This window comes from Pseudochaenichthys georgianus, unplaced genomic scaffold (genome assembly GCF_902827115.2).
Source record: "Pseudochaenichthys georgianus unplaced genomic scaffold, fPseGeo1.2 scaffold_924_arrow_ctg1, whole genome shotgun sequence".
NCBI lineage: Eukaryota > Metazoa > Chordata > Actinopteri > Perciformes > Channichthyidae > Pseudochaenichthys > Pseudochaenichthys georgianus.
The window spans coordinates 1-26,995 of record NW_027263454.1 but is presented as its reverse complement, the minus strand read 5'-3'; the positions used below and the strand labels follow the sequence as shown (position 1 = coordinate 26,995).

Here is a 26,995-nt window from a genome sequence, read left to right as displayed (position 1 = left end):
TATCAGTTTTCACCTTCCATGTGTTTCAGCATCGCAGTGTAGTGGAATTGTACGGTGTAGGACATGAGAAAAAAAGTTAATAAAATAAAAAAATAGAGTTCTGTCTTCAGTCTGAGAACTCTGAAATAAATGTATTTTTGTTCTGAAATAAAAATATATTTTGAAAAAGATGTCCTGAATATTTGTTGTCCTGCAAATATAAGAATTCTGAAACAAATGTATTATTAATATTATTTTAATTTCCTGTATTTATTTCCACATTTCTGTATATATTTCCTAATTTATTAATTATTTTATTAATGTATTCCTGTATTTATTTCCATATGAATTAATGTATTCCTCCATATTAATCCGTCACCACTCTGCATTACTGGTGATCCATCTCCTGCTGTGTACATGTGACTGCACCTTCATTCCCAGTGGCTTTACACTAAACCCCCCTCGTGTTGAAAAGTACAATTGTTTAAAACAGACATATTTGCAAAGAAAAAAATCCACCACTTCCGCTTGATTTCAGCTTCATCTGTATTCATGTTAAGTTTTTTTATAATGAAACAAACCGTGATTTAAGGTTCAACACAGCAATGCGTCTTCAAAACCAGATGGTCAAACAAACCAGTTGCAGAGTAGAAGTGTTGTATAAATTACAATCCTGTCACGTTACAATCCTTTTTAAAAGCAGCAACAACGATGATATGTCCGACGGTACGAATAAATAAGAGAACATGGAGGATTTAAAGAACCCTTCGGCCACCTTAACAGCCACGGCGATCACTGAGAGATTTCAGGTGTGTGTTCTTATGCATAATTGTTGTTAACAGCACTTTGTAGGTTCAGGCTTTTTAACAGGGTCTCAGTGCCAGAGGTTCAACCTCACAGAAAACTCCACACACACACACGCACGCACGCACGCACGCACGCACGCACACACACACACACACACACACACACACACACACACACACACACACACATTTTAAGCCACTGTCATCAAAACTGTACATTCAATAAATTAACAATGCATTGTCTTTGTTATAAGCAACCAGTGAAATGACTCTAGATTACATAATTACATTAGATTACAGGTAGGATGGACCGGACGAGAGAAAGGGAACGATCCACATGGCTGAGGAAAGGTGGGATGGTAATGTTTAGCACGAGTTTGGTAGGCGCGTAGTGATGACATCATCTACCCATTCAGTCCCATTTGAGTTCAAGTTTTCTTCACACAGATAGGCTCCAGTCCCTTTGTCTCTATATTTTCATATTCTTATCCCCACTTCCTCCCCACACGGTCTCAGGCCACACGTTGGGATTGTCTCTGATCTGATGAGACGTCGCTGAGTTTCGTCTTCCTGCAGTCTTCAAGGCTTGTGTTTGAAATGGGCCTCCACTGAAAAGACACAAGAAAATAAAGTTAGTTGAAGCAGAAGAACGGGGAGGCAGTTCTATAGGTTAGGCAGGTTTTTGTGTTTCGTTTTTTGGGCTGTTAACGGCCTCAGATTTGACTCAAACCTACAAAGAATGGACAGTGGCTTATTCATTGTAGTCTAGGGTTGCGGTCGAATAGTCCCTTTAGCTTAGGAACCTTCCTAACGGAGTGAAATGACCCGGAAGTCCCTCAGTAGCAGCCATTATAAGAGCCGTTTGAATTCTCTAGATCAGGGGTGTCAAACTCAAGGCCCGGGGGCCAAATGCGGCCCGCGACTTCATTTTAAGTGGCCCCGCAAGAGCTTGCAAAAAATACAATATGTTTATTATACGGTTACTACTTTACGGAAGCATGTTGCCCAACAACTACATGTCCCACAATGCATCTCAAATTAGACTTTTTTCTCAGACTTAGATTTTTTTTTTTAAAGTGACTTTTTATTTCAAAATGTCATTTCTTTTTAAATCATTGTAACATGCGCACTGAAGAGACTTGCAATTATTTGCCCTAGACTTCTGCTTTCAGACGTAGTTAATTATGAAGTTATTACCCTATCCGATAATAATCCAATGCAGAGGCAATAATGTAATACAATACATTATTTTATATATTAAATATTTGTATATGTATTTTATATAGTCTTAAAGTTACAACCGGCCCTTTGAGTGCAACCATAATGCTGATTTGGCCCGTGATAAAATTGAGTTTGACACCCCTGCTCTAGATGATAGGAAAGGAGGTTTCAAACTTCCTTTATAACCTCCTTTAGCTTAGGAAACACTGGGCCTTCCTTTACGAAAGAAAAGGAGAAAATGCTGCCCCACAATGCATTGCAGCCGCAGCATTTTCCGTCACACAACATTCGGCCGTTCACGGAAACAACCGATCATGACCGAGAAATGATATCATGAAAGTTACGGTGCTTATTAAGCATTTTAAAACATAGGTGGTAAGTTGCCAAAGTGCTTTGTTTTGAACGTTCATCAGTATTATAATCAAAAAGAGAAATATGAACGTTAGTTTTCACTGAAATTATCAAATAAAGTAAACATTTCACAGAGTTTACTGAGCTGTGTGGGGTTTGTTTGAATGGTGATATACATCCCACATTTTCACCTGTTTCGTACACTTACAGGCAATTTTCATTGAATAAAAACAATACGGGTAACACAATGCGTCGACATTGTACAAAGGTGTGGCGCTGTCCATGGTGTATAAGCTTACATGTATTCTCTGATCATGAAAGAGAAGCCCTATGCTTTGTATTTAAGCTGTAAATGGCCCCAGAAAGGTCTCCAACCTACAATACCTGGCTTAGGGGGCCAGTGGCTGATCCATTGTAGTCAGGGTTTGGGGCCCAGTACTCTGACTGTGCGAAAGACACAATGGTAAATGGACTGTACTTATCTAGCGCTTTATCCAGTCTTTAAGACCCCTCAAAGCGCTTTACATATTACATGTCATTCACCCATTCATACAGAGCAGTGGACCTTACTCTAGGAACTAATATTCACACACATTCACGACCATGCCATCGGGAGCAACTCAGGGTTAAGTATCTTGCCCAAGGATACATCGACATGTTGGCTGCACGGGCTGGGATCGAACCCACAACCTTCTGGTTGAAAGACGACCGCACTCCCTCGCAGCCACAGTCACCCTCATTCAGTTGCCAATCATTGCATTTTTTTCTATAAATTACCCCAGATGGGACTCGAAACCCACAATCCCTGGCTTAGGAGGCCAGTGCCTTATCCATTGGGCCACTGGGGCATGAACACCCACATGTTTACCACTTTTTTAGACATACAGAAGACAACATGTGTTTTTAAATGAGTTAACAATGGCCTCGATTATCTTCCAACCTCTCCTGTCACTTTAGGTTCCTACAAAGCATCCACCAAGATGCCAAACTCAAGGCTTTTGAACTCTAAGTGGCAGAACAAGAGATGAGGTGAGGGGACACCATTCCACATTTGGCTTTCTCTCAACAGAGTTTGCACTGAGTTGAGTTCTGTTCTAGTGCTAGTTTGATTCCAACCAACTGTGAATATGTTTGCGTTTTATCACCGACCACTGACAAGATGTCCTCGTTTACATCTTTAACATCTAACATCTTTCTCTTCCCAAAGACTAATAAGAACCCATAGAACTCTTGGTTAGAGGCCCAGCTGTCAATCACGCCAGATGGGACTCGAACCCACAATCCCTGGCTTAGGAGGCCAATGCCTTATCCATTGGGCCACTGGGGCTTCACCTCACTCTGATTTACCAATGTTGTCCACATACAGCCAAAAATGTAGTCTATTTATATAGAAGTCTATGAGAAAAAGACCCTACGTCCAATCTCTTGTGTCGTTTCTGGTTTAAAACAACGGTCAAAATGCAAAACTCAAGGCTTCTAATCTGTAGCCCAAATATTACCAGATGGCTTCATAGTGACTAGATCCGCACTACGTTGAGTTCTGTTGTAGTACTTTGAATCTTTTTGATTTGTATCACCAACCACTGACATGATGTCCTCGCAGTGATGTACCTGAACGTGTTCAATGAACGATCGTTCATGAACGCGTTCATATTTTGGGCGAACGTGAACTGAACGTACTGTATTTCCGCTAGATGAACGTAATTGAGAACGCGTTCATTCTCAGCGCTGTATAACGGCGTTCAAAAGTGCGTTCATTCTCAGCACTGTATTATAACGGCGTTCAAAAGTGTGCCAGATTTCATATGCCTTTCAGCCGAAAACCCAGTTAAAACACACCGTAAACAGGCTTCAAAATAATGCGGAAAACCACCCAATCTGGCAACAGCAAGCTGCCTGTGACGCGTACGCGCCTGTCACCCCTGGCTATCGCACTAAAATATAAATATACTAAATATATCAGACTCCTCACAACAAACAATGTGGAACCGCGGAACCGGCGAGCATTGAATGAATGAATGAATTAGTATGGACGAAGCCGAGAGCAGCTGCAGCAGCACTCGCTCAGAGTGAGACTCTACGGCGTCGGCGTATGAGCATTTAAAAGAGTTTTACGTTAAAGTCAGTACTGACTCAGACGGAAAAAATCTAACGTTTGCCTGTAAACTGTGTCCGCCCGGTTTGAAAAAGCAAGTCCGTACATCGACGACGTCGACAACAAACCTTAAACGGCACATTGAGAATAAGCACACGACTAGCCTTTCACGGTATGTGTGAGTGGCGAATAAAAAAGAGCCAAAACAGATCCACTACCACCCAAATCCCATTAACATCGTACAGGAGACAAATAATAGCTCGCAGCAACGTATTGAAAAAATAACTATAAACTATAAATTAGTTCATTTTTTAAACCATGAACTTTAGTTCAACATTTTGAATTATGAACTATGAACTGAACTAGTTCATTTTAAAATGTGTGAACTGTGAACTGAACTAGTTCATGTAGAAAGTGAACTTTCCCAACACTGGCCAATGGGGCATGAAAACTACAAATGTGTACCCGTTTCGTACACATACAGAAGACAACATGTGTTTTTAAATTAGTTAACAATGGCCTCGATTATCTTCCAACCTCTCCTGTCACTTTAGGTTCCTACAAAACATCCACCAAGATGCCAAACTCAAGGCTTTTGAACTCTGACGGCCCGTCTACACTACAGGCATCAAAAAATCTTGAAGCTGGGCGTGTCTGAGGCTTGGCGATTTCTCGCGTCCAAGGCGACCAACAACCAATCAGGAATCTCCCACCCGCCCCCGGCATACAAAGCAATGTTAAAACGAAGTAAACTGGATATAAACTCCCCAAACAGGCGAAAACCTACCAGTTTCATCCACTGTCTCTGCCACCTCCCTCCATGCCTCGCTCCTCCGGTTTGTATCCCGGTAGATGAACAGAGACTGATCATTCAGCACCGGGTGATTCACTACCGCTCCATTGTTTTTGAATATGAGGAAATGACCTGCGTAGTCTCTCCCAGCATACACGCGGTTTGATTGGCTAGCGCTTGTACTGTCAGATTTGCATACGCATGATTTGATTGGCTGATGCCAAGCATCGAGCCTCAAAAGTTGAACGTTGCTCAACATTTGATGCTCGTGATGCTCACGATGCTTGCAAAGCCACGCTCCGCTCCCCACAATGCAGTTCGGCGAAGATTCAAAATCAACTACGTCACCCCATTCAAATGAATGGGTGAAGCGTTGAAAGCATTTTTCGATGCCTGTCGTGTAGACGGGGCGTGAGTGGCAGAACAAGAGATGAGGGGAGGGGACACCATTCCACATGTGGTTTTCTCTCAACAGAGTTTGCACTGAATTGAGTTCTGTTCTAGTGCTAGTTTGATTCCAACCAACTGTGAATATGTTTGCGTTTTATCACCGACCACTGACATGATGTCCTCATTTACATCTTTAACATCTAACATCTTTCTCTTCCCAAAGACTAATATGAACCCATACATCTCTTGGTTATAGGCCCAGCTGTCAATCACCCCAGATGGGACTCGAACCCACAATCCCTGGCTTCGGAGGCCAGTGCCTTATCCATTAGGCCACTGGGGCTTGATAAGCAGACATTTGACCACTTTTAAAGACATACAGAAGACACAATGTGTTTTTAAATGAGATAACAACGACCTTGGTTACCTTCCGTCTCTTGTCTCGGTTCTGTTTCCTACACAACCCCAGACAAAATGCCAAACTCAAGGCTTTTCAACTGTAAGTGAAAGAAAAAGAGATAAGGCGAGGGCAAACCTTTTAATATCTGACTGTGACTGTCTCAATCCATTCTGTATTGAGTTGAGTTCTGCTCCAGTAGAGTGCTGGGGGGTGTACTACGAAGTAGTGTTGCACGGTGTACCGATACTTGAAAGGTACCGCGATACCCTGCAGTTAAAAACGGTACGATTCCTCCGTTTCATTAGTATCGGTACTTTAAGAATGACGGGGAAAAGTACTCCCGTGAAAAAGCGCCGTTTTAATAAGAGCCGTGTGTGTTCAGCGCTCTGCTTCCACTCCCTGTTGCCGTGCCTGCAGTCCCGCTCCTCTCAAGTCCCTCCCCTCTCTCGTGCACGCGGCCACGCGCTAGCTGCCAGAGCATGTGAGAAAACGAGAAGCATGGCTGCAAGTGGGAGTGCAACTGCCGCTGCGCCTCGGCTTGTTGACAGAAAAGACGCCAGAAGTCTGTGAACGGGCCGTTCAGGTGTTCAGAGCAGAGCTCCCTGTCGGAGCGGCAGAGCGTGATGTGCACTGAATTTTTTTTCTGTCGCAATATTATCGTTGAGCAAACTTAACTAGCAAACTAGCATCACGATCTGCTAACGTTAGCTTTAGCCTTCGTTTTCTATTAGTTTTTTTCATAGGCTATAAACGGAGGTGTTATAAGTATATATCTTGTACTTCAGTAAAAGTAGAAGTACCAGAATGTAGGAACAATCCTGCAATCAAAATGTTCCTCAAATAAAAGTACAAAAGTATTATCATCAAAATATAGTTAAAGTAGCGACCGTAAAAGTAGAAGCACCAGAGTGTAGGAATACTCTGTTACAGTAAAAGTACTGCATTCAAAATGTTACTGAAGTAAAAGTATGAAAGTAGCGACACTAAAAGTAGTCGTTGTGCAGATTGGTCCATTTCAGAATAATATATGTGATATGTTTTATAATGATTGATCATGAAAGTGTTCTCAAAGCTGGTGAAGGTGCAGCTAGTCTGAAGTACTTTGTATACTGCAGGGTAGCTGGTGGAGGTGCAGCTAGTCTGAAGTACTTTGTAGACTGCAGGGTAGCTGGTGAAGGTGCAGCTAGTCTGAAGTACTTTGTAGACTGCAGGGTAGCTGGTGGATTTACTCCAGGTGGAACTAAAGTCTGATTTAACACTTGATTATATTTCACATTATTCATCCAGATCTGTGAAGTAACTAAAGGGATTAATACATGTAGTGGAGTAAAAGTACACCATGTACCTCTGAACTGTAGAGGAGAAGAAGTACAAAGTAGCAAAAGAAACATTGAAATACTTAAATAAAGTACAAGTATCTCAAAATTGTACCCAAGTAGTACTTGAGTTTATGAACTTAGTTACTTTACACCAGTGGCTATAAAGATAGAAAGACTAAGCCTTGCACAGAGGCATGAAAATACATTTTCAAAATGCTCAACAGTGCTGCCAAAATGTTAAACTCACTGCTCCACAATTAAAATAAATGCTTTTATATATTTATATTAGATGTGACTCTTTGGCGTCTCTGTTCTTAGTAACTGCTGCTTTAGTTTTTCTGACTGCTAAATCATCTGTTATTCCTAATTTTAAAACCGATATTCCGTGTTTCCCTTTTTTTAAGAAAAGTATCGAAAAAGAATCGGAATCGCAATTCTTGACTTGGTATCGGTATCGAAACCAAAATGTTGGTATCGTGACAACACTACTACGAAGCAGGATTTTCGGCTAACTTCAGGGAAAACTCGGGCTTTCGATGATTAGATTCAGCCCCTAGTTTTGCTGATATAGGCTTAGTTTGTCGGGGGACATCTTACTTCATCCTTCTCTCTGTCTGTACCTGTGTCCTCTCATGTTCCCATTAACCCAGCTTCCCCACATCTCTTTCTTTCTGGTGTCTATATACGCCGGGATCCGGAGTCATGGATGATCCTGCGGTCCTGTGTCCTGGATCGCGAGCCCTGGATCTTGAGTCGTGGCTGTGGTCCTGGATCATCGGTCCTGGATGGATATCCTCGTGGATTCATCTTCCTATTATATACACATGCATTTCCAAACATTTGGACTACCTATGTTGCAAATGTATTATCTTTTCAATTTCCACACGGCATCTATCGCACGTCTGTCCGTCCTGGGAGAGGGATCCCTCCTCTGTTGCTCTCCCTGAGGTTTCTCCCATGTTCCCTTTAAACTGTGGGTTTTCTCCGGAAGTTTTTCCTTGTACGATGTGAGGGTCTAAGGACAGAGGGTGTCTTATTGTCATACTGATATTCTGTACACACTGTGAAGACCACTGAGACAAATGTAACAAATACATTTGTGATATTGGGCTATATAAATAAACATTGATTGATTGATTGATTGATCCATATACAGTTTGTCCACTAAATTGAGTTCTGTTTTGATGCTTGTTTGGTTTGAGCCCTTTTCACATGTGGTTCTCTCTCAATACAGTTCGCACTACGTTGAGTTATGTTGTAGTACTTTGAATCTTTTTGATTTGTATCACCGACCACTGACATGATGTCCTCAGTTACATGGTTAACATCTTCCAAACACTAATATGAACCCAAACACCTCTCTGTTACAGGCCAAAATGTCAATCACCCCAGATGGGACTCGAACCCACAATCCCTGGCTTAGGAGGCCAGTGCCTTATCCATTGGGCCACTGGGGCATGAACACCCACATGTTTACCACTTTTTTAGACATACAGAAGACAACATGTGTTTTTAAATGAGGAAACAATGGCCTCGATTATCTTCCAACCTCTCCTGTCACTTTAGGTTCCTACAAGACATGTGGGGTTCCTCAAGGCTCCATCTTGGGGCCTCTTCTCTTTAACATCTACATGCTACCACTGGCTCAGATAATGAAGAACAACAAAATAAGTTACCATAGCTATGCAGATGACACACATTTACGTAACAATTTCACCAGGAGACTATGCTCCAATTCAAACACTGAGTAAGTGCATTGAACAAATCAATGACTGGATGTGTCAGAACTTTCTCCAATTAAACAAAGATAAAACTGAGGTAATGGTTTTTGGAGCCAAGGCAGAACGTTTAAAAGTTAGCGCTGAGCTTCAGTCTGCAATGTTCAAACCAACAGATAAAGCCAGACATCTAGGTGTAGTCATGGACTCTGACCTGAGTTTCAACAGTCCCATTAAAGCAGTTACTAAATCAGCCTGCTATCACCTAAAGAACATATCTAGGATTAAAAGACTAATGTCACAGCAGGATTTGGAAAAACTTGTCCATGCCTGTATCTTCAGTAGACTCGACTACTGTAATGGTGTCTTCACAGGTCTCACTAAAACATCTATTAGAAAGCTGCAGCTGATTCAGAACACCGCTGCTCGAGTCCTCACTGACACTAAGAAAGTGGATCACATCACTCCTGCTCTGAAGTCTTTACACTGGCTTCATGTGTGTCAAAGAATAGATTTCTAAATACTGCTGCTGGTTTATAAAGCACTGAATGGTTTAGGCCCAAAATACATTTCTGACCTCCTGCTAAATTATGAACCATCCAGATCTCTCAGGTCTTCAGGGACTGGTCAGCTTTCTGTCCCCAGAGTCAGAACTAAACATGGAGAAGCAGCGTTCAGTTATTATGCTCCAAGTATCTGGAACAAACTCCCAGAAACCTGCAGGTCCGCTGCAACTCTGACTACTTTTAAATCCAGGCTGAAGACTTTTCTTTTTGTCGCTGCTTTTAATTGAACTATTCACATCTTAAACTGCACTGTAACTTTTATCCATGTACTTTTTCCTTAATGTTTATTTGATTAGCTTTTCTTTTTAATGCTTAATGTCTCTCATTTTTTTTTGTAAAGCACTTTGAATTGCCTTGCGTTGAAAAGTACTATATAAATAAACTTGCCTTGCCTACAAAGCATCCACCAAAATGCCAAACTCAAGGCTTTTGAACTCTAAGTGGCAGAACAAGAGATGAGGTGAGACGACACCATTCCACATTCGGTTTTCTCTCAATAGAGTTTGCACTGAATTGAGTTCTGTTCTAATGCTAGTTTGATTCCAACCAACTGTGAATATGTTTGCGTTTTATCACCGACCAGTGACAAGATGTCCTCATTTACATCTTTAACATCTAACATCTTTCTCTTCCCAAAGACTAATAAGAACCCATAGACCGTACATCACCCCAGATGGGACTCGAACCCACAATCCCTGGCTTAGGAGGCCAGTGCCTTATCCATTAGGCCACTGGGGCTTCACCTCCCTCTGATTTACCAATGTTGTCCACATACAGCTAAAAATGTATCTATTTATATAGAAGTCTGTGAGAAAATGACCCTACGTCCAATCTCTTGTGTCGTTTCTGGTTTAAACAAAACAAAATGCAAAACTCAAGGCTTCTAATCTGTAGCCCAAATATCAACAGATGGCTTCATAGTGACTAGATCCATATACAGTTTGTGCACTGAATTGAGTTCTGCTTTGATGCTTGTTTGGTTTGAGCCAAACATGTGGTTCTCTCTCAATACAGTTCACACTACGTTGAGTTCTGTTGTAGTACTTTGAATCTTTTTGCTTTGTATCACCGACCACTGACATGATGTCCTCATTTACATGGTTAACATCTAACTTCTTCCAAACACTAATATGAACCCATAGACCTCTTGGTTACAGGCCAAACTGTCAATCACCCAAGATGGGACTTGAACGCACAATCCCTGGCTTCGGAGGCCAGTGCCTTATCCATTAGGCCACTGGGGCTCAAAATGCTACCTTTCCCCCAGCTTCGTACACATGTCGCATCCATATAAAGCAACAAAATGTCAAATGAATCTGAAACCTGTGCCTGAAACCTGCATGGCCACCACTGGGCTTTACGTAACACGACCTCACCAGTTCTGTTCACATACAGACAGAATGTACAAAGCTGTGTGTTGTTTTCTGTGCGGTGCTGTCCATGGCACTGAAGCAGAATACATAGATAGACAGAAAACAGCTTCTTGGCTTACTGTTGAAAGCAGAAGAAACTCACATGACTAAGCTTTCATAATAAGATGTGTACGACGATCGTGAAAGAGAAGCCCCATGTTTTGTTTTGTATCTCGGCTGTGAATGGCCCCAGATGGGACTCAGACCTACAACAACTGGCTTAGGAGGCCAGTGGCTGATCCATTGTGTTCCTGGTTAGGGGCCCGGGACACTCTCACTGTGCGAAAGAGACACTCATTGCATTCTATGCTATAAATTACCCCAGATGGGACTTGAACCCACAATCCCTGGCTTAGGAGGCCAGTGCCTTATCCATTGGGCCACTGGGGCATGAAAACCCACATGTTTACCACTTTTTTAGACATACAGACAACATGTGTTTTTAAATGACTTAACAATGGCCTCGATTATCTTCCAACCTCTCCTGTCACTTTAGGTTCCTACAACACATCCACCAAAATGCCAAACCCAAGGCTTTTGAACTCTCAGTGGCAGAACAAGAGATGAGGTGAGGGGACACCATTCCACATTTGGTTTTCACCTGAATTGAGTTGTGTTCTACTTAGGGGTGTAACGGTTCACAGAAGTCACGGTTCGGTTCGTACCTCGGTTTGGAGGACACGGTTCGGTACAACAAGGAAAAGCAGAAAAAAGTCCCAAATGCATAATTCCAGGTTTGTTGTTATTTATGTTTGAACAGTAGTGCAAGTTTCAGTTTCAAAATAAGGAACTCTGACATTTTGAATGATTAACTGTATTAAACAGTTAAAAACAAACCACAAACAGTACCGCACACACTCAGATGGCCATAGTATCTATAATGGCTGATGTCAAACAAAAAGGTTTCATCAACCTGTAAAACTAAAAAGGATGTCTTGAAAGTATTACATCATAAATAATAAGAAAGTGTTTCCAGAGCGCAAAGTCGTTGAAAAACATATGCCAAAAGCTTCCGTTATTTATTTTGGTCTCTCGGCTCTCATGTCTCTTGGCTTCTTAAAAACAGCGGGGATCAGCTGCTGAACTGCTGTTGTCTTTTGCCGGGCTCCGGTGATTGGCACATCTGGGTGATGCCTTCCGATATGATTTAGCATGTTTGGCGTGTTGCCATTAGCATACCGCACCGCTGTAGAACAACGCCAACACACCGTCCTCGTCCGATCCACCACTCGCACACTTCATCGTTATTGTAGTCCACAGGGAACCCGAAATGTTCCCACAGCTGATTTAAAAGAAGCAGGTGGGTTCTAGCTCCTGTGTGTTATCTGAACTCGCCATACTAACTTTTCTTCTTCTTGTATTTTGTTCGTTTTGTTGATGTGTTTCTTCTTGTTCTTCATTTGTTGTTTAAGGGCCGCTGGCAATCAGCTTTTAGGCGCAATACCGCCCCCTGGATTATAAATAGTGTAGTGGATGCTGCCCTGAATTACAGACTCTTTTCCCACTTGTAAAAAAAAGGCGTATTCGTCGTGTGACTGCGTGTGCCGAACCGTGACGAATACGGATACCGTTACACCCCTAGTTCTACTGCTAGTTTGATTCGAACCAACTGTGAATATGTTTTCGTTTTATCACCGACCACTGACATGATGTCCTCATTTACATCTTTAACATCTAACATCTTTCTCTTCCCAAACACTAATAAGATCCCATAGACCTCTTGGTTAGAGGCCCAGCTGTAAATCACCCCAGATGGGACTTGAACCCACAATCCCTGGCTTAGGGGGCCAGTGCCTTATCCATTGGGCCACTGGGGCATGAAAACTACAAATGTGTACCCGTTTCGTACACATACAGCACACACCATGTGGTTTTAAATTAGGTAACAATGGCCTCGATTATCTTTCAACCTGTTGTGTCACTTCTGGTTCTTACAAAACCCCAGCCAAAATGCCAAACCCAAGACTTTTGAACTGTAAGTGGCAGAAAAAGAGATAAGGTGAGAGGACACCTTTCCACATGTGGTTCTCTCTCAACACAGTTCACACTAAGTTGAGTTCTGTTGTGTACTTTGAATATTTTTGCTTTGTATCACCAACCACTGACATGATGTCCTCGTTTACATGGTTAACATCTAACTTCTAACTCTTCTCAAACACGAAGAACCAAACAACCTCTTGGTTACAGTCCAAACTGCCAATCACCCCAGATGGGACTTGAACCCACAATCCCTGGCTTCGGAGGCCAGTGCCTTATCCATTAGGCCACTGGGGCTCAAAATGCTACCTTTCCCCCAGCTTCGTACACATGTCGCATCAATATAAAGCAACAAAATGTCAAATGAATCTGAAACCTGTGCCTGAAACCTGCATGGCCACCACTGGGCTTTACGTAACACAACCTCACCAGTTCTGTTCACATACAGACAGAATGTACAAAGCTGTGTGTTGTTTTCTGTGCGGTGCTGTCCATGGCACTGAAGCAGAATACATAGATAGACAGAAAACAGCTTCTTGGCTTACTGTTGAAAGCAGCAGAAACTCACATGACTAAGCTTTCAGAATAAGATGTGTACGACGATCGTGAAAGAGAAGCCCCATGTTTTGTTTTGTATCTAGGCTGTGAATGGCCCCAGATGGGACTCAGACCTACAATAACTGGCTGAGGAGGCCAGTGGCTGATCCATTGTGTTCCTGGTTAGGGGCCCGGAACACTCTCACTGTGCGAAAGAGACACTCAGTGCATTCTATGCTATAAATTACCCCAGATGGGACTCGAACCCACAATCCCTGGCTTAGGAGGCCAGTGCCTTATCCATTGGGCCACTGGGGCATGAAAACCCACATGTTTACCACTTTTTTAGACATACAGACAACATGTGGTTTTAAATGAGACAACAATGGCCTCGATTATCTTCCGACCTCTCCTGTCACTTTAGGTTCCTACAACACATCCACCAAAATGCCAAACTCAAGGCTTTTGAACTCTAAGTGGCAGAACAAGAGATGAGGTGAGGGGACACCATTCCACATTTGGCTTTCTCTCAACAGAGTTTGCACTGAATTGAGTTCTGTTCTAGTGCTAGTTTGATTCCAACCAACTGTGAATATGTTTGCGTTTTATCACCGACCACTGACATGATGTCCTCATTTCCATCTTTAACATCTAACATCTTTCTCTTCCCAAAGACTAATAAGAACCCATAGACCTCTTGGTTCTAGGCCCAGCTGTAAATCACCCCAGATGGGACTCGAACCCACAATCCCTGGCTTAGGAGGCCAGTGCCTTATCCATTAGGCCACTGGGGCTTCACCTCACTCTGATTTACCAATGTTGTCCACATACATCCAAAAATGTAGTCTATTTATATAGAAGTCTATGAGAAAATGACCCTACGTCCAATCTCTTGTGTCGTTTCTGGTTTAAACAACGGTCAAAATGCAAAACTCAAGGCTTCTAATCTGTAGCCCAAATATTAACAGATGGCTTCATAGTGAGTAGATCCATATACAGTTTGTGCACTGAATTGAGTTCTGCTTTGATGCTTGTTTGGTTTGAGCCCTTTTCACATGTGGTTCTCTCTCAACACAGTTCACACTACGTTGAGTTCTGTTGTAGGACTTTGAATCTTTTTGCTTTGTATCACTGACCACTGACATGATGTCCTCATTTACATGGTTAACATCTAACTTCTAACTCTTCTCAAACACTAACATGAACCCAACAGCACTTGCGTATAGGCCCAGCTGTCAATCACCCCAGATGGGACTTGAACCCACAATCCCTGGCTTAGGAGGCCAGTGCCTTATCCATTGGGCCACTGGGGCATGAACACCCACATTGTTACCACTTTTTTAGACATACAGAAGACAACATGTGTTTTTAAATGAGGTAACAATGGCCTCGATTATCTTCCGACCTCTCCTGTCACTTTAGGTTCCTACAACACATCCACCAAAATGCCAAACTCAAGGCTTTTGAACTCTAAGTGGCAGAACAAGAGATGAGGTGAGGGGACACCATTCCACATTTGGCTTTCTCTCAACAGAGTTTGCACTGAATTGAGTTCTGTTCTAGTGCTAGTTTGAATCCAACAAACTGTGAATATTTTTGCTTTTTATAATTTGGAATTGAAAAACACACGACAATCTTTCTTCTCTGACATCATTACCAAAAACAAAAACAACGCACGTGCCTTGTTTGCTACCGTCGACAGACTAACTAACCCCCCAGTGTCAGTAGCCTCTGAATTTCTAACCACCAGGGCGTGCAATGATTTTTCCTTTTTCACTGACAAAATTCAGAAAATCAGACAAGCATCAGGAACAGCAAATGTGTTGTCTCGGTGTCCACTTAACATCAATTCAGACATCATGACACAATTCCATCAAATTAATGATAAAAACCTAGAGGACATTATTCAACTTCTGAAATCCTCCTCCTGCTGCCTTGATATTATTCCAACAGGATTTTTCAAAGATGTTTTGCCTTGCATGGCCTCAGAACTACTTCATACAGTAAACAAATCTCTTCACTCAGGTATTTTTCCACAGGCCCTGAAAACTGCAGTCATTAAACCGCTCTTAAAAAAGAATAATCTAGATGCTTCAGTAATGAACAATTACAGGCCCATATCAAACCTGCCATTTCTAGGTAAAATCATTGAAAAAGTTCTTTTTCAACAGTTGAGTAATTTCTTGCATTTAAATAACTGTTTCGATGTGTTCCAGTCAGGCTTTCGTCCAAACCACAGCACTGAGACTGCTCTTGTAAAGGTCTTTAACGACATCCACTTAAACACAGACAGTGGCAGAACTTCAGTGTTAGTATTATTAGATCTCAGTGCTGCGTTTGACACTGTTGACCACAGCATATTACTAGACTGACTGGAAGACTGGGTGGGACTTTCGGAAACAGTTCTAAATTGGTTTAAATCCTACTTAAAGGATAGAAAGAACTTTGTTTCTATAGGTAAATACACATCTGAGTTGACAAATATGACATGTGGGGTTCCTCAAGGCTCCATCTTGGGGCCTCTTCTCTTTAACATCTACATGCTACCACTGGCTCAGATAATGAAAAACAACAAAATAAGTTACCATAGCTATGCAGATGACACACAAATTTAGATGTGTGTGTCATCTGCATAGCTATGGTAACTTATTTTGTTGATCTTCATTATCTGAGCCAGTGGTAGCATGTAGATGTTAAAGAGAAGAGGCCCCAAGATGGAGCCTTGAGGAACCCCACATGTCATATTTGTCAACTCAGATGTGTATTTACCTATAGAAACAAAGTTGTTTATATCCTTTAAGTAGGATTCAAACCAATTTAGAACTGTTTCCGAAAGTCCCACCCAGTTTTCCAGTCGGTCTAGTAATATGCTGTGGTCAACAGTGTCAAACGCAGCACTGAGATTGTAGTACTTTGAATCTTTTTGCTTTTTATCACCGACCACTGACATGATGTCCTCGTTTACATGGTTAACATCTAACTTCTCAAAAACACAAATATGAACCCATAGACCTCTTGGTTACAGTCCAAACTGTCAATCACCCCAGATGGGACTTGAACCCACAATCCCTGGCTTAGGAGGCCAATGCCTTATCCATTGGGCCACTGGGGCTTCACCACACTCTGAGTTACCAATGTTGTCCACATACAGCCAAAAATGTAGTCTATTTATATAGAAGTCTATGAGAAAATGACCCTACGTCCAATCTCTTGTGTCGTTTCTGGTTTAAACAACGGTCAAAATGCAAAACTCAAGGCTTCTAATCTGTATCCCAAATATTACCAGATGGCTTCATAGTGACTAGATCCATATACAGTTTGTGCACTGAATTGAGTTCTGCTTTGATGCTTGTTTGGTTTGAGCCCTTTTCACATGTGGTTCTCTCTCAACACAGTTCGCACTACGTTGAGTTCTGTTGTAGTACTTTGAATCTTTTTGCTTTGTATCACCGACCACTGACATGATGTCCTCATTTACATGGTTAACATCTAACTTCTCCCAAACACAAATATGAACCCATAGACCTCTTGGTTACATTCCAAACTGTCAATCACCCCAGATGGGACTCGAACCCACAATCCCTGGCTTAGGAGGCCAGTGCCTTATCCATTAGGCCACTGGGGCTTCACCTCACTCTGAGGTACACATACAGCACACAAAATATGGTTTTAAATATTTTAAAGATCATGTTGAAGCTGGCGGCAAGGCGGATGTCGCATGTTATTCGGACACAGCCCAGATCCGACGTAAGCGTGACGTATGCGATGCTTGCTTTCTAGACCGACAACTTTTTGGTGCTTGAAACAAACCGGATTCCGGAGCTTAGAGTGAACCGAAAAACCGGTGCTTTTCAAGCTCCGAACCGGCCCTGGAACCGCGTTTGTGTGAAAGGGGCAATAGTGACTAGATCCATATACAGTTTGTCCACTGAATTGAGTTCTGCTTTGATGCTTGTTTGGTTTGAGCCAAGTAACCTGTTGTGATTTTCCAACATTTTCCTTACATCTACATTTTCTTGGCTGATACTAACTTCCTCTAACTTTGCTGAAACTCCAATAAATTACCTAATAACCTCTGGGTTACGGGGGCCAACAGTTAATCACCCCAGATGGGACTCGAACCCACAATCCCTGGCTTAGGAGGCCAGTGCCTTATCCATTGGGCCACTGGGGCTTTACAACACACAATTTCACCAGTTCAACTCCCACACAACCACTTCCAACAACAACGTGTGGTCCAATGGCCCGGATGCTTCCGTGAGAGTAACAAAGGCTAAATGAAAGACAACACATGAGGACAAAACCGAGCTTTAGTGGCTTTTTCATTGTAGAAATTCTATGTGTTCAGAAGGTAATTGTTGTTTAACTTTGTTACAAACAAGCATCTCGATATATCAGGTGCTACAGGGGAAACAAATTGGTCTTCAAATACCATCGAATCCAAAAACATCCTTCATTTTTCAGAGATTAAAGTTCACAAACCAGACTCCACTCCGTCAAACCGTTGCTCCACAAGGCTACTGGAAAGCAAACACTTCAGAGAGTACAGGCTAAATGTTTCCCTGACTGAAAATAAATCCATTCAGTCTCTCACCTGCGTATTCCTGCGGCCTCATTGGTCGGTTGATGACCCTCTGGAAGGCCGATATCCAATCGCGCTGTTCGGCCTCGGTCTCGCAGGCGAACAGGAACTTCCTGTCGGGCGTGACGATGGTGATGCCGTGGCTCCAGTGGTGTCCCTGCGTGGAGGAGGGCAGCCCGGACAGCACCGTGTAGCTGTTCTCCTTACTGCCGATGAACACCTCTCCACGGGCATAGGCGTCCTGAGAGCAGACATGCTTGTATTGTCATGTGTACATAGATACAGTGTCGATATGGCAACGACAATCTTAGGTCACAGGCTCCTCCCACAGTGCAACACAATAGAGCTGATCAAATAGTTAAAATAGTGCACGGAGAGTCTTTATCCTCCGGGGAACCGAGGGACAAAGGTGTCTCCCAATTGTTTTGTATTTTCTTTTCCTACCTATTTAGGGTTAAAAAAACATAGACAATTCTTTATTTAATTTTAAATGTTACAGTACGTCCACCGTAGAGGAAGCCAATACTATTTTAGTGTGAAAAGACCGCCATAATGAACAGATAAACGATGTAACATATTATGCTTATAGAATGATATTAATAGAAGAATGCATTCACCTTTGTTTGAACAATAAATAATGAATAGATCTGAACATTGCTGTATATTTGATCAATAAAAAACTAGTTTGGTTTTTGGTGAATGCTGCTAAATCTTCAAAGACTTTTTAGTCAATGTACAAAAGTACTCCAATTGGACTGGGAATTGGACTGCAGTCTGCACGGGCTGTAGGGTCATCATGACTAGATTTATGTGGTATCCAGTTGACTCATAGGAACACACTTGGCATTCCTGAGGCTCCACTTCAAATAAAAAACAACAATAGCCACGTTCACACTGCGGTACTTTCCCCACAAAGGTTCATGCGAACTTAGTTCATGATCGCGTTCACACCAAAAAGAGCCGGTACTAAAAGTAGTTCATGCGAACCTTTTTACCCCCTCGAAAGTCCCTGCTAGAGAGCAGGGACTTTCGAGCGGCTCTTTTTTGAGAAAAGAGCTATATTCCTGATTGGCTGGGCGGATTGCAAACCACGCCCCGTAAAACTCCCAAAAAGTTTTGTGAAGCCGCCATTTTATTATCCTCGCATTAGCATTATTAGCATTAGCATTAGCCCAGCGCAGAAACGCAGAGAGACTCACTTATGGCAACACAAAATAAAACATGGGAGCGGTGGAGATGAGGAGGTGTCGGCGTTCTGGCGATTTACTCGGAAGACTTAGGCCAGTCCCCAACTCCGGGGACTTCCGGCCGGGGACTTTGGGCGGCAGTATACGCCGTGAAGTGGTTTGCGGCCTGCCAGTAAACCCAAAGCAGAAGAAGAAGAAGTGACGTCAGCGGCTTCATTTGCCTAATCCTCCCTCAGGGACTTATTCCGGTGTGAACGCCATCTGTACTTAGGTCATGAGAACTAAAGAGTTCGCATGAACTAAGTTCGCATGAACCTTTGTGGGAAAAGTACCGCAGTGTGAACGCGGCTAATAAGACATACGTGCAAGTAATTGGAATATGATACATTAGATAAATAAATTGTAAGTTGCAACCAGATGAATGTTAGGGATGTTTTCTCAACAGTTCAGGTGTTCAACAGTCTTATGTTCCTGTGGGGTGAAACTGTCCCTGAGTCTGGTGGTTTGAGACCAGAGAGAGAGAGAGGAAGTCTGATGAAGAAAGTGAGCAGAAACAAAGGGGATATAATGCGGTCTTACCAGAGGGTCTTTAAAGTACATGAGTCTCCTGTCGTCCATGGTGAACCACCTCTTCTTAAAGCCCTCTGTGTGCTGAGGCAGAGACAAAGACACTATTACACGTTGAAGAGACAATTTATTATTTAGGAAAGTTGAGAGGGTTTTCTGAAAGTTTCAATCCAGTTTTTTAACTTTCCCAGTATAATGTTTTTTGGTGATAGTTGGGGTATTTAAGCTGAACAACATTCAAAGAGAAAGTATTGCTTCATTATAAGAAGTCGCCAAAAAGTTGGAAGCTATTCTACTATGATCTCCAGGTGCTTTCAGATTTAGGCAAATGTAACTTTGGTAATGAGGTTTAGTAATAGTATACGTCCTGATTTGACGTTGCAGGAACTTAAGGATCCAGTGAGTGTGCAAACCTTTGGACCGGTTTTCTCCATAAATCCTTCCTTCATGAAGCTTCGGGTCAGTTTAGGCACCAGCTGGAGGAAAGAAGACGAACGAGAGATACGTGAAATCATAGGATGCCAAATAGGGCACAAAAGATGGATGATGTTGGGACTATCGTTAGCATTTAGAGCTAAATAGCTATATATAGCTATGACAATGTCTTTGACTCAATTATTTTTTCAATAAGTTAATCGACCAAGCTTAAAACTGGGATCTGTAAAACCTTCTCCACAAAGAATCATGAAAAAATACCATTTTGATTTAATGTTTGCTCAAAGGTTTAAAACAAATTCGTCATTCAGCAAAAAAAACACACAACAAATAAATAAACAAATAATTTAGAAGTAAATTAAGAACCTATATTTTGTATTTGGCCCCACAAGAGCTTGCAAAGAATATAATATGTTTATTATACGGTTACATGCTACTTTACAGAAGCACATTGCCCATAAACTACATGTCCCACAATGCATCTCAAATTTGACTTTTTCTCAAATTTTTTTTTTTTTTCAAAATGTCATTATGTAATATAATACATTATTTTATATATATTAAAAATGTATTATGTATTTTTATATAGTCTTAAAGTTACAACCGGCCCTTTGAATGCAACCATAATGTTGATGTGGCCCGTGATGAAATTGAGTTTGACACCCCTGCTTTAGATGAACATAAGGAGCCCCTCCCCACGCCCCTCTGAGCGATATTTGGTTACAAAGAACTCAATGGAGCTCTAGAGGAGATTCAGGTGATAAGGGGGGGGGGGGGGGGGGTTACCTTGTTGCTGATTGGCTAATGGTTACACAAGCCAACACATCGTGATGACATCATAAAGTGGCCAAAATCTGATCAGCTCATTTTCAGACAGGTTTTTATAGAAATGGATCAAAAAGAGAGAAAATCTTTGTTCCTGACACTTTCAGAGTCTCTTTCCACAGAGGGGACACATGTTGATGTAGAAGAGACATGAAGAAGAGGGGACACATGTTGATGTAGAAGAGACATGAAGAAGAGGGACACATGTTGATGTAGAAGAGACATGAAGAAGAGGGGACACATGTTGATGTAGAAGAGACATGAAGAAGAGGGGACACATGTTGATGTAGAAGAGACATGAAGAAGAAGGGACACATGTTGATGTAGAAGAGACATGAAGAAGAGGGGACACATGTTGATGTAGAAGAGACATGAAGAAGAGGGGACACATGTTGATGTAGAAGAGACATGGAGAAGAGGGGACACATGTTGATGTAGAGACATGAAGAAGAGGGGACACATGTTGATGTAGAAGAGACATGAAGAAGAGGGGACACATGTTGATGTAGAAGAGACATGAAGAAGAGGGGACACATGTTGATGTAGAGACATGAAGAAGATGGGACACATGTTGATGTAGAAGAGACATGAAGAAGAGGGGACACATGTTGATGTAGAAGAGACATGAAGAAGAGGGGACACATGTTGATGTAGAAGAGACATGGAGAAGAGGGGACACATGTTGATGTAGAAGAGACATGAAGAAGAGGGGACACATGTTGATGTAGAAGAGACATGAAGAAGAGGGGACACATGTTGATGTAGAAGAGACATGAAGAAGAGGGGACACATGTTGATGTAGAAGAGACATGAAGAAGAGGGGACACATGTTGATGTAGAAGAGACATGAAGAAGAGGGGACACATGTTGATGTAGAAGAGACATGAAGAAGAGGGGACACATGTTGATGTAGAAGAGACATGAAGAAGAGGGGACACATGTTGATGTAGAAGAGACATGAAGAAGAGGGGACACATGTGATGTAGAAGAGACATGAAGAAGAGGGGACACATGTTGATGTAGAAGAGACATGAAGAAGAGGGGACACATGTTGATGTAGAAGAGACATGAAGAAGAGGGGACACATGTTGATGTAGAAGAGACATGAAGAAGAGGGGACACATGTTGATGTAGAAGAGACATGAAGAAGAGGGGACACATGTGATGTAGAAGAGACATGAAGAAGAGGGGACACATGTTGATGTAGAAGAGACATGAAGAAGAGGGGACACATGTTGATGTAGAAGAGACATGGAGAAGAGGGGACACATGTTGATGTAGAAGAGACATGAAGAAGAGGGGACACATGTTGATGTAGAAGAGACATGAAGAAGTGGATGTTGCACAATAGGTGACCTTTAAATGCTCACCTCCTGATCACTGGCTCCAGGAAAGGCCACCTGCAGGTAATGGAACCTGGCCGCTCTGATAGCATTGAACCAGTCCACCATCTCCTGTAATAAAGAAACACACACACACACACACACACACACACACACACACACACACACACACACACACACACACACACACACACACACACACACACACACACACACACACACACACACACACACACACACACACACACACACACCACACACACACACACACACACACACACACACACACACACACACACACACACACAGAGTGAGTGATGTGTGTTTTTTTCTTTTTTCTCCGCTGCCAGTGAAGGCATCACTAAGGTGTGTTCAGAGGCCTCTGTGCTGCTGCAGAGCTGTCGATAACAGCACCACAGAAGAAGAGTGACGGTGACACCCAATGAACCCAATGAACCCTTCCTGTCCGAGCCTGCAGTTCCACCACCCAGCCAGCAGAGGGAGCACCGCCATCGCTCTTTTCACTCTCCAAATAATATGTTTCAAATATATGTATTGCGAAGAAGTGTACAGACTTCTTTGGGGTGGAAATCATGCTTCCCTTTTTCAACTTAGAAGACACACAGAACAGCCAACAAGAAATAATAAAGAAAAAAACATAGCATGACAGGAGTAGTGGAAAGAACATACCAAATAGTATATATAATACAAATAAATAAATACAATTAAAGGGTTCAAATGAGCCCAGACTACTCTCCTAATAATATGGCTTTTAGTATATCTCCTTTGTTTATGAACTCAGAACAGAGACAACACACACATATGATATTCCAATCCAATCCAACTTTATTTATATAGCACTTTAAAACCTTCAGACCAAAGTGCTGTACAGAGAGATAAGCTCACAAAACATACAATAAATACATTAAAAATAAAAGATACAAACACAAAACAAACCAGAATAAACGTAATAATTAAAAAATAAAAAACAGCCATATAATAAAAACAACAGACCACTGAAAGCAAATAAAAGCAACAATCTACTTGTTTACGAATGCTAAGGAGAAGAGGTGGGTTTGAAAAACGTTTGACATATGCAAGCGTTTTTAAGGTCATTTAAATTCCTACTATTGTATACATTACTTACGACTTACATACTCAGTAACGTGGACGGGAATCCCCACAGGAGCAATTTGGGGTGAAGCGTCTCGGGGACACAACGACATGCTGACTGCAGTGGGGTTTGAACCTGTGACCCCCTGGTCCGAACACCAACGCACAACCCACTGCGCCACACGCCTCCCGTATATACTGTTGCAATTGCTGCCATTTTTGTTTTGCTAAGTCCTCCCATTTTTCGATATTTGTGTGGCAATTTCTACTGTTTGTCCTTAATGTGGATGTACATTAGGACTGCACAATCTAGCTATTTTTTAAATGTTCACATTTCTGTAAAACAATATATTACATTTGGGTAAAAACTTGATTCATTGTGCAGTGCTAATGTCAATCACAGACAATTTAGTTGATAGCCCCTCTATTTTTTGATTGAAAGCTTGTTCTTTTACCTTAATTTGGAAGTCCACATGTTACCTTAGCAGACGTTGCCTCAGAGCCAAAACACCCTCAAACTCTCCCTGAGTGCTCTGTCGCTGAAGACACTGATACTACAAATGAAGAGTTACGCAAAAAGCCAGAAGGAAATGAATTATTGAGGGACATTCCCAAGTCCCAGTGTGTTTAGGAAAGCAGACAGCGTGCATATTATACCGCCAACCCTGTGTTACTGCACTCTCAGACGTGACATGGAGAATATGAGAAGTCTTTGGAGGCTGCCTTGACACAGTGAAGTACATGATAATTGCACAATATAATGGCGAAGAGATAATGATAACATTAGTTCCCTGTAAGCCTCATTTTTACTACGAATAATCATCGTGCAACCCAAACAGGAAGTGGAAGGCGCTTTTGTTTCCCCTGGTAGCCACGGTTATTAAAGAACACCAATACAACTGCTTTGCATTATTATCCCAAAGAAATGGAAATGGCAGCTAAAGTGGGTGTTTCTCAATGTCGAGGACGCTTCCTTGGTAGTACAAGTCCCTCCGAGTCAGCTGCTTCAAAAGCGGCAAGAATCCTTCCTAGCCTCGGAAAACGAAGAATGGTGGAACAGGCTAACAGGTGTGCGTCATATGCGAGGCCCCGCCTTAAATGGAGCGCGATTTCCGCCAAAGATTTGGACATTGGTCCGTGCGCAAAGCATTGTGGGGATTTTAAGACCGCGGAGGATAGACATGTGCAGCCTCGAAATTTCCCGCAACGAAGTACGCCGGCCTCGGTAGAATTCCAAGCATCCTGGACATTGGAACAGTCCTTCGGCGGGACTCGATGACGTAGCATCCTTGAAATAGTGGCTCTGGAGCATCCTTCCTCGACATTGAGAAACACCGTCTCTTTCCCAATGAAAGCAGCTAGCATTAGCTTCAAAGGTCGCTAAAGGTCACATGATGACATATTACCCTAATTTGCATGTACTTCTGGTGAGAGGGGAGGAGAAACATCGGTATCAGAGCCATGGGCAACTCTGTGTTAATAATAATAACAATAATTGATTATAATATATACCTTACTTGTTCACCCGTGCTCTGAATAGTAGTCATGTAGCTTTGATAGATAGATAGGTAGATAGACGGATAGATAGATAGAGAGAGAGAGAGAGAGAGAGAGAGATGGATAGATAGATAGATAGAGAGATAGATAGATAGATGGATATATATATAGATAGATAGATAGAGAGAGAGAGAGAGAGAGAGAGAGAGAGAGAGAGATGGATAGATAGATAGATAGAGAGATAGATAGATGGATATATATATAGATAGATAGATAGAGAGAGAGAGAGAGAGAGATGGATAGATAGAGAGATAGATGGATGGATAGATAGAGAGAGAGAGAGATGGATAGATGGATTGATAAATAGATGGATAGATAGATGGATAGATAGATAGATAGATAGAGAGAGAGAGAGAGAGAGAGAGAGAGAGAGAGAGATTGATTGATGGATGGATGGATGGATGGATGGATAGATAGAGAGAGAGAGAGAGATGGATAGATGGATGGATAGATAGAGATAGATAGAGAGAGAGAGTTGGATGGATGGATAGAGAGAGAGATGGATAGATAGATAGAGAGAGAGTTGGATGGATAGATAGAGAGAGATGGATAGATAGATAGAGAGAGATAGTTAGATAGATAGAGAGAGAGAGATGGATGGATAGATAGATAGAGAGAGATAGATAGAGAGATAGAGAGAGAGAGATGGATGGATAGATAGATAGAGAGAGATAGATAGAGAGATAGAGAGAGAGAGATGGATGGATGGATGGATAGAGAGAGATGGATGGATAGATAGAGAGAGATAGATAGAGAGATAGAGAGAGAGAGATGGATGGATAGATAGATAGAGAGAGATAGATAGAGAGATAGAGAGAGAGAGATGGATGGATAGATAGATAGATAGAGAGAGATGGATGGATAGAGAGATACCAACAGTTGGTCTGTGTACCTTAGCGTCGCTGTGGTAGACGAAGATGTTCCTTGTGCTGTTGTCTCTCAGGTAGGTGATCTGCAAACCACACGGGTTTCCAATCTTAGCCGGCTGGAAGGTGGCGTTCAGGGTCTCGATCTTCATCATCGCTTTGGGATCCCTGGCCTTAGGGGAGAGGGAGAATACAGGACTTAGTAGGCATTGAATATATCTGATGCACATGTACATTAGAAGAAGCAATAAAGTCGAAACTACGCCACCGAATCAGGTTATTTAGTTCGTTATTTAGCCTATACTTTAATCTATTTAGCCTATACTTTAATTCAGAGACGTTAGGCCTGTGTATTGCCTGTATTTGCTGTGGCTTTCTTTGTAACTGTTCAAAATTCTCCATATACTGAAGTAAGAGCATGTTGGTTTTTTGTAAAGCGAACATATTTCAATTCGGCTTTAAACCCAGGAGAAAGGGACTCGGACATATTGTATTCAGCGATTGTAATGTTGCATTAAATGTCAGTTTTCTTGTCTTAAATGCTTCGTTGATTTGCTGCTGTGACAATCCAGTATCATCGTATCAGTTGAAGTCTGAGTATTGCTGTTTTTTAACTACTTTTTCACACTACAGTATGAACACCGTTTAATTAGTAGTAGACGTAGTATTTCTACAAAAACGCCTCTGAAATTGTAAGATCCCTACGTGTCTTCACATTTCTCCCTGCAGAAAAGAAAAACATGGCCGACATTCGTTTTATTCTCGGTGGAAAATGCCGATTTTGTTAAACTAATACGTTTGCGGTGTGGACCAACACCATACATTGACGGGGAAGGGGGTAGCAATAAAGATAACACCATTAAACAGTTACACAACATAACAGAAATAATATCGATAGCAGCGTCCCTAGCAACCACCTTGGTAACAATGAAAACGTTGAATGGACGCAATTTCCT

The 26,995-nt window shown here is 42.0% G+C and overlaps 1 protein-coding gene and 13 non-coding genes across 14 annotated transcripts; all 14 read right to left on the bottom strand.

The window, feature by feature from the left end:
* Nucleotides 1–526: 526 nt before the first annotated feature.
* On the bottom strand, nucleotides 527–26,212 carry LOC117444755 (arf-GAP with dual PH domain-containing protein 1-like; the record flags this gene model as incomplete). Its single annotated transcript, XM_034080180.2, has 6 exons — nucleotides 527–1,393; nucleotides 18,159–18,387; nucleotides 19,913–19,984; nucleotides 20,314–20,376; nucleotides 22,531–22,614; nucleotides 26,066–26,212. Coding segments are annotated over 6 exons (624 nt in total), but the record flags the coding sequence as incomplete, so codon positions are not given.
* Nucleotides 3,132–3,205, bottom strand: trnar-ccu (transfer RNA arginine (anticodon CCU)). The gene has a single exon. It is a non-coding gene; the product is annotated as a tRNA-Arg (tRNA).
* On the bottom strand, nucleotides 5,906–5,978 carry trnar-ccg (transfer RNA arginine (anticodon CCG)). The gene has a single exon. It is a non-coding gene; the product is annotated as a tRNA-Arg (tRNA).
* trnar-ccu (transfer RNA arginine (anticodon CCU)) lies at nucleotides 8,739–8,811 on the bottom strand. Its single transcript has one exon. It is a non-coding gene; the product is annotated as a tRNA-Arg (tRNA).
* trnar-ccu (transfer RNA arginine (anticodon CCU)) lies at nucleotides 10,304–10,376 on the bottom strand. The gene has a single exon. It is a non-coding gene; the product is annotated as a tRNA-Arg (tRNA).
* Nucleotides 11,368–11,440, bottom strand: trnar-ccu (transfer RNA arginine (anticodon CCU)). The gene has a single exon. It is a non-coding gene; the product is annotated as a tRNA-Arg (tRNA).
* trnar-ccu (transfer RNA arginine (anticodon CCU)) lies at nucleotides 12,795–12,867 on the bottom strand. The gene has a single exon. It is a non-coding gene; the product is annotated as a tRNA-Arg (tRNA).
* trnar-ccg (transfer RNA arginine (anticodon CCG)) lies at nucleotides 13,252–13,324 on the bottom strand. The gene has a single exon. It is a non-coding gene; the product is annotated as a tRNA-Arg (tRNA).
* Nucleotides 13,810–13,882, bottom strand: trnar-ccu (transfer RNA arginine (anticodon CCU)). The gene has a single exon. It is a non-coding gene; the product is annotated as a tRNA-Arg (tRNA).
* On the bottom strand, nucleotides 14,286–14,358 carry trnar-ccu (transfer RNA arginine (anticodon CCU)). The gene has a single exon. It is a non-coding gene; the product is annotated as a tRNA-Arg (tRNA).
* Nucleotides 14,805–14,877, bottom strand: trnar-ccu (transfer RNA arginine (anticodon CCU)). Its single transcript has one exon. It is a non-coding gene; the product is annotated as a tRNA-Arg (tRNA).
* trnar-ccu (transfer RNA arginine (anticodon CCU)) lies at nucleotides 16,604–16,676 on the bottom strand. Its single transcript has one exon. It is a non-coding gene; the product is annotated as a tRNA-Arg (tRNA).
* On the bottom strand, nucleotides 17,117–17,189 carry trnar-ccu (transfer RNA arginine (anticodon CCU)). The gene has a single exon. It is a non-coding gene; the product is annotated as a tRNA-Arg (tRNA).
* On the bottom strand, nucleotides 17,666–17,738 carry trnar-ccu (transfer RNA arginine (anticodon CCU)). Its single transcript has one exon. It is a non-coding gene; the product is annotated as a tRNA-Arg (tRNA).
* Nucleotides 26,213–26,995: the final 783 nt, after the last annotated feature.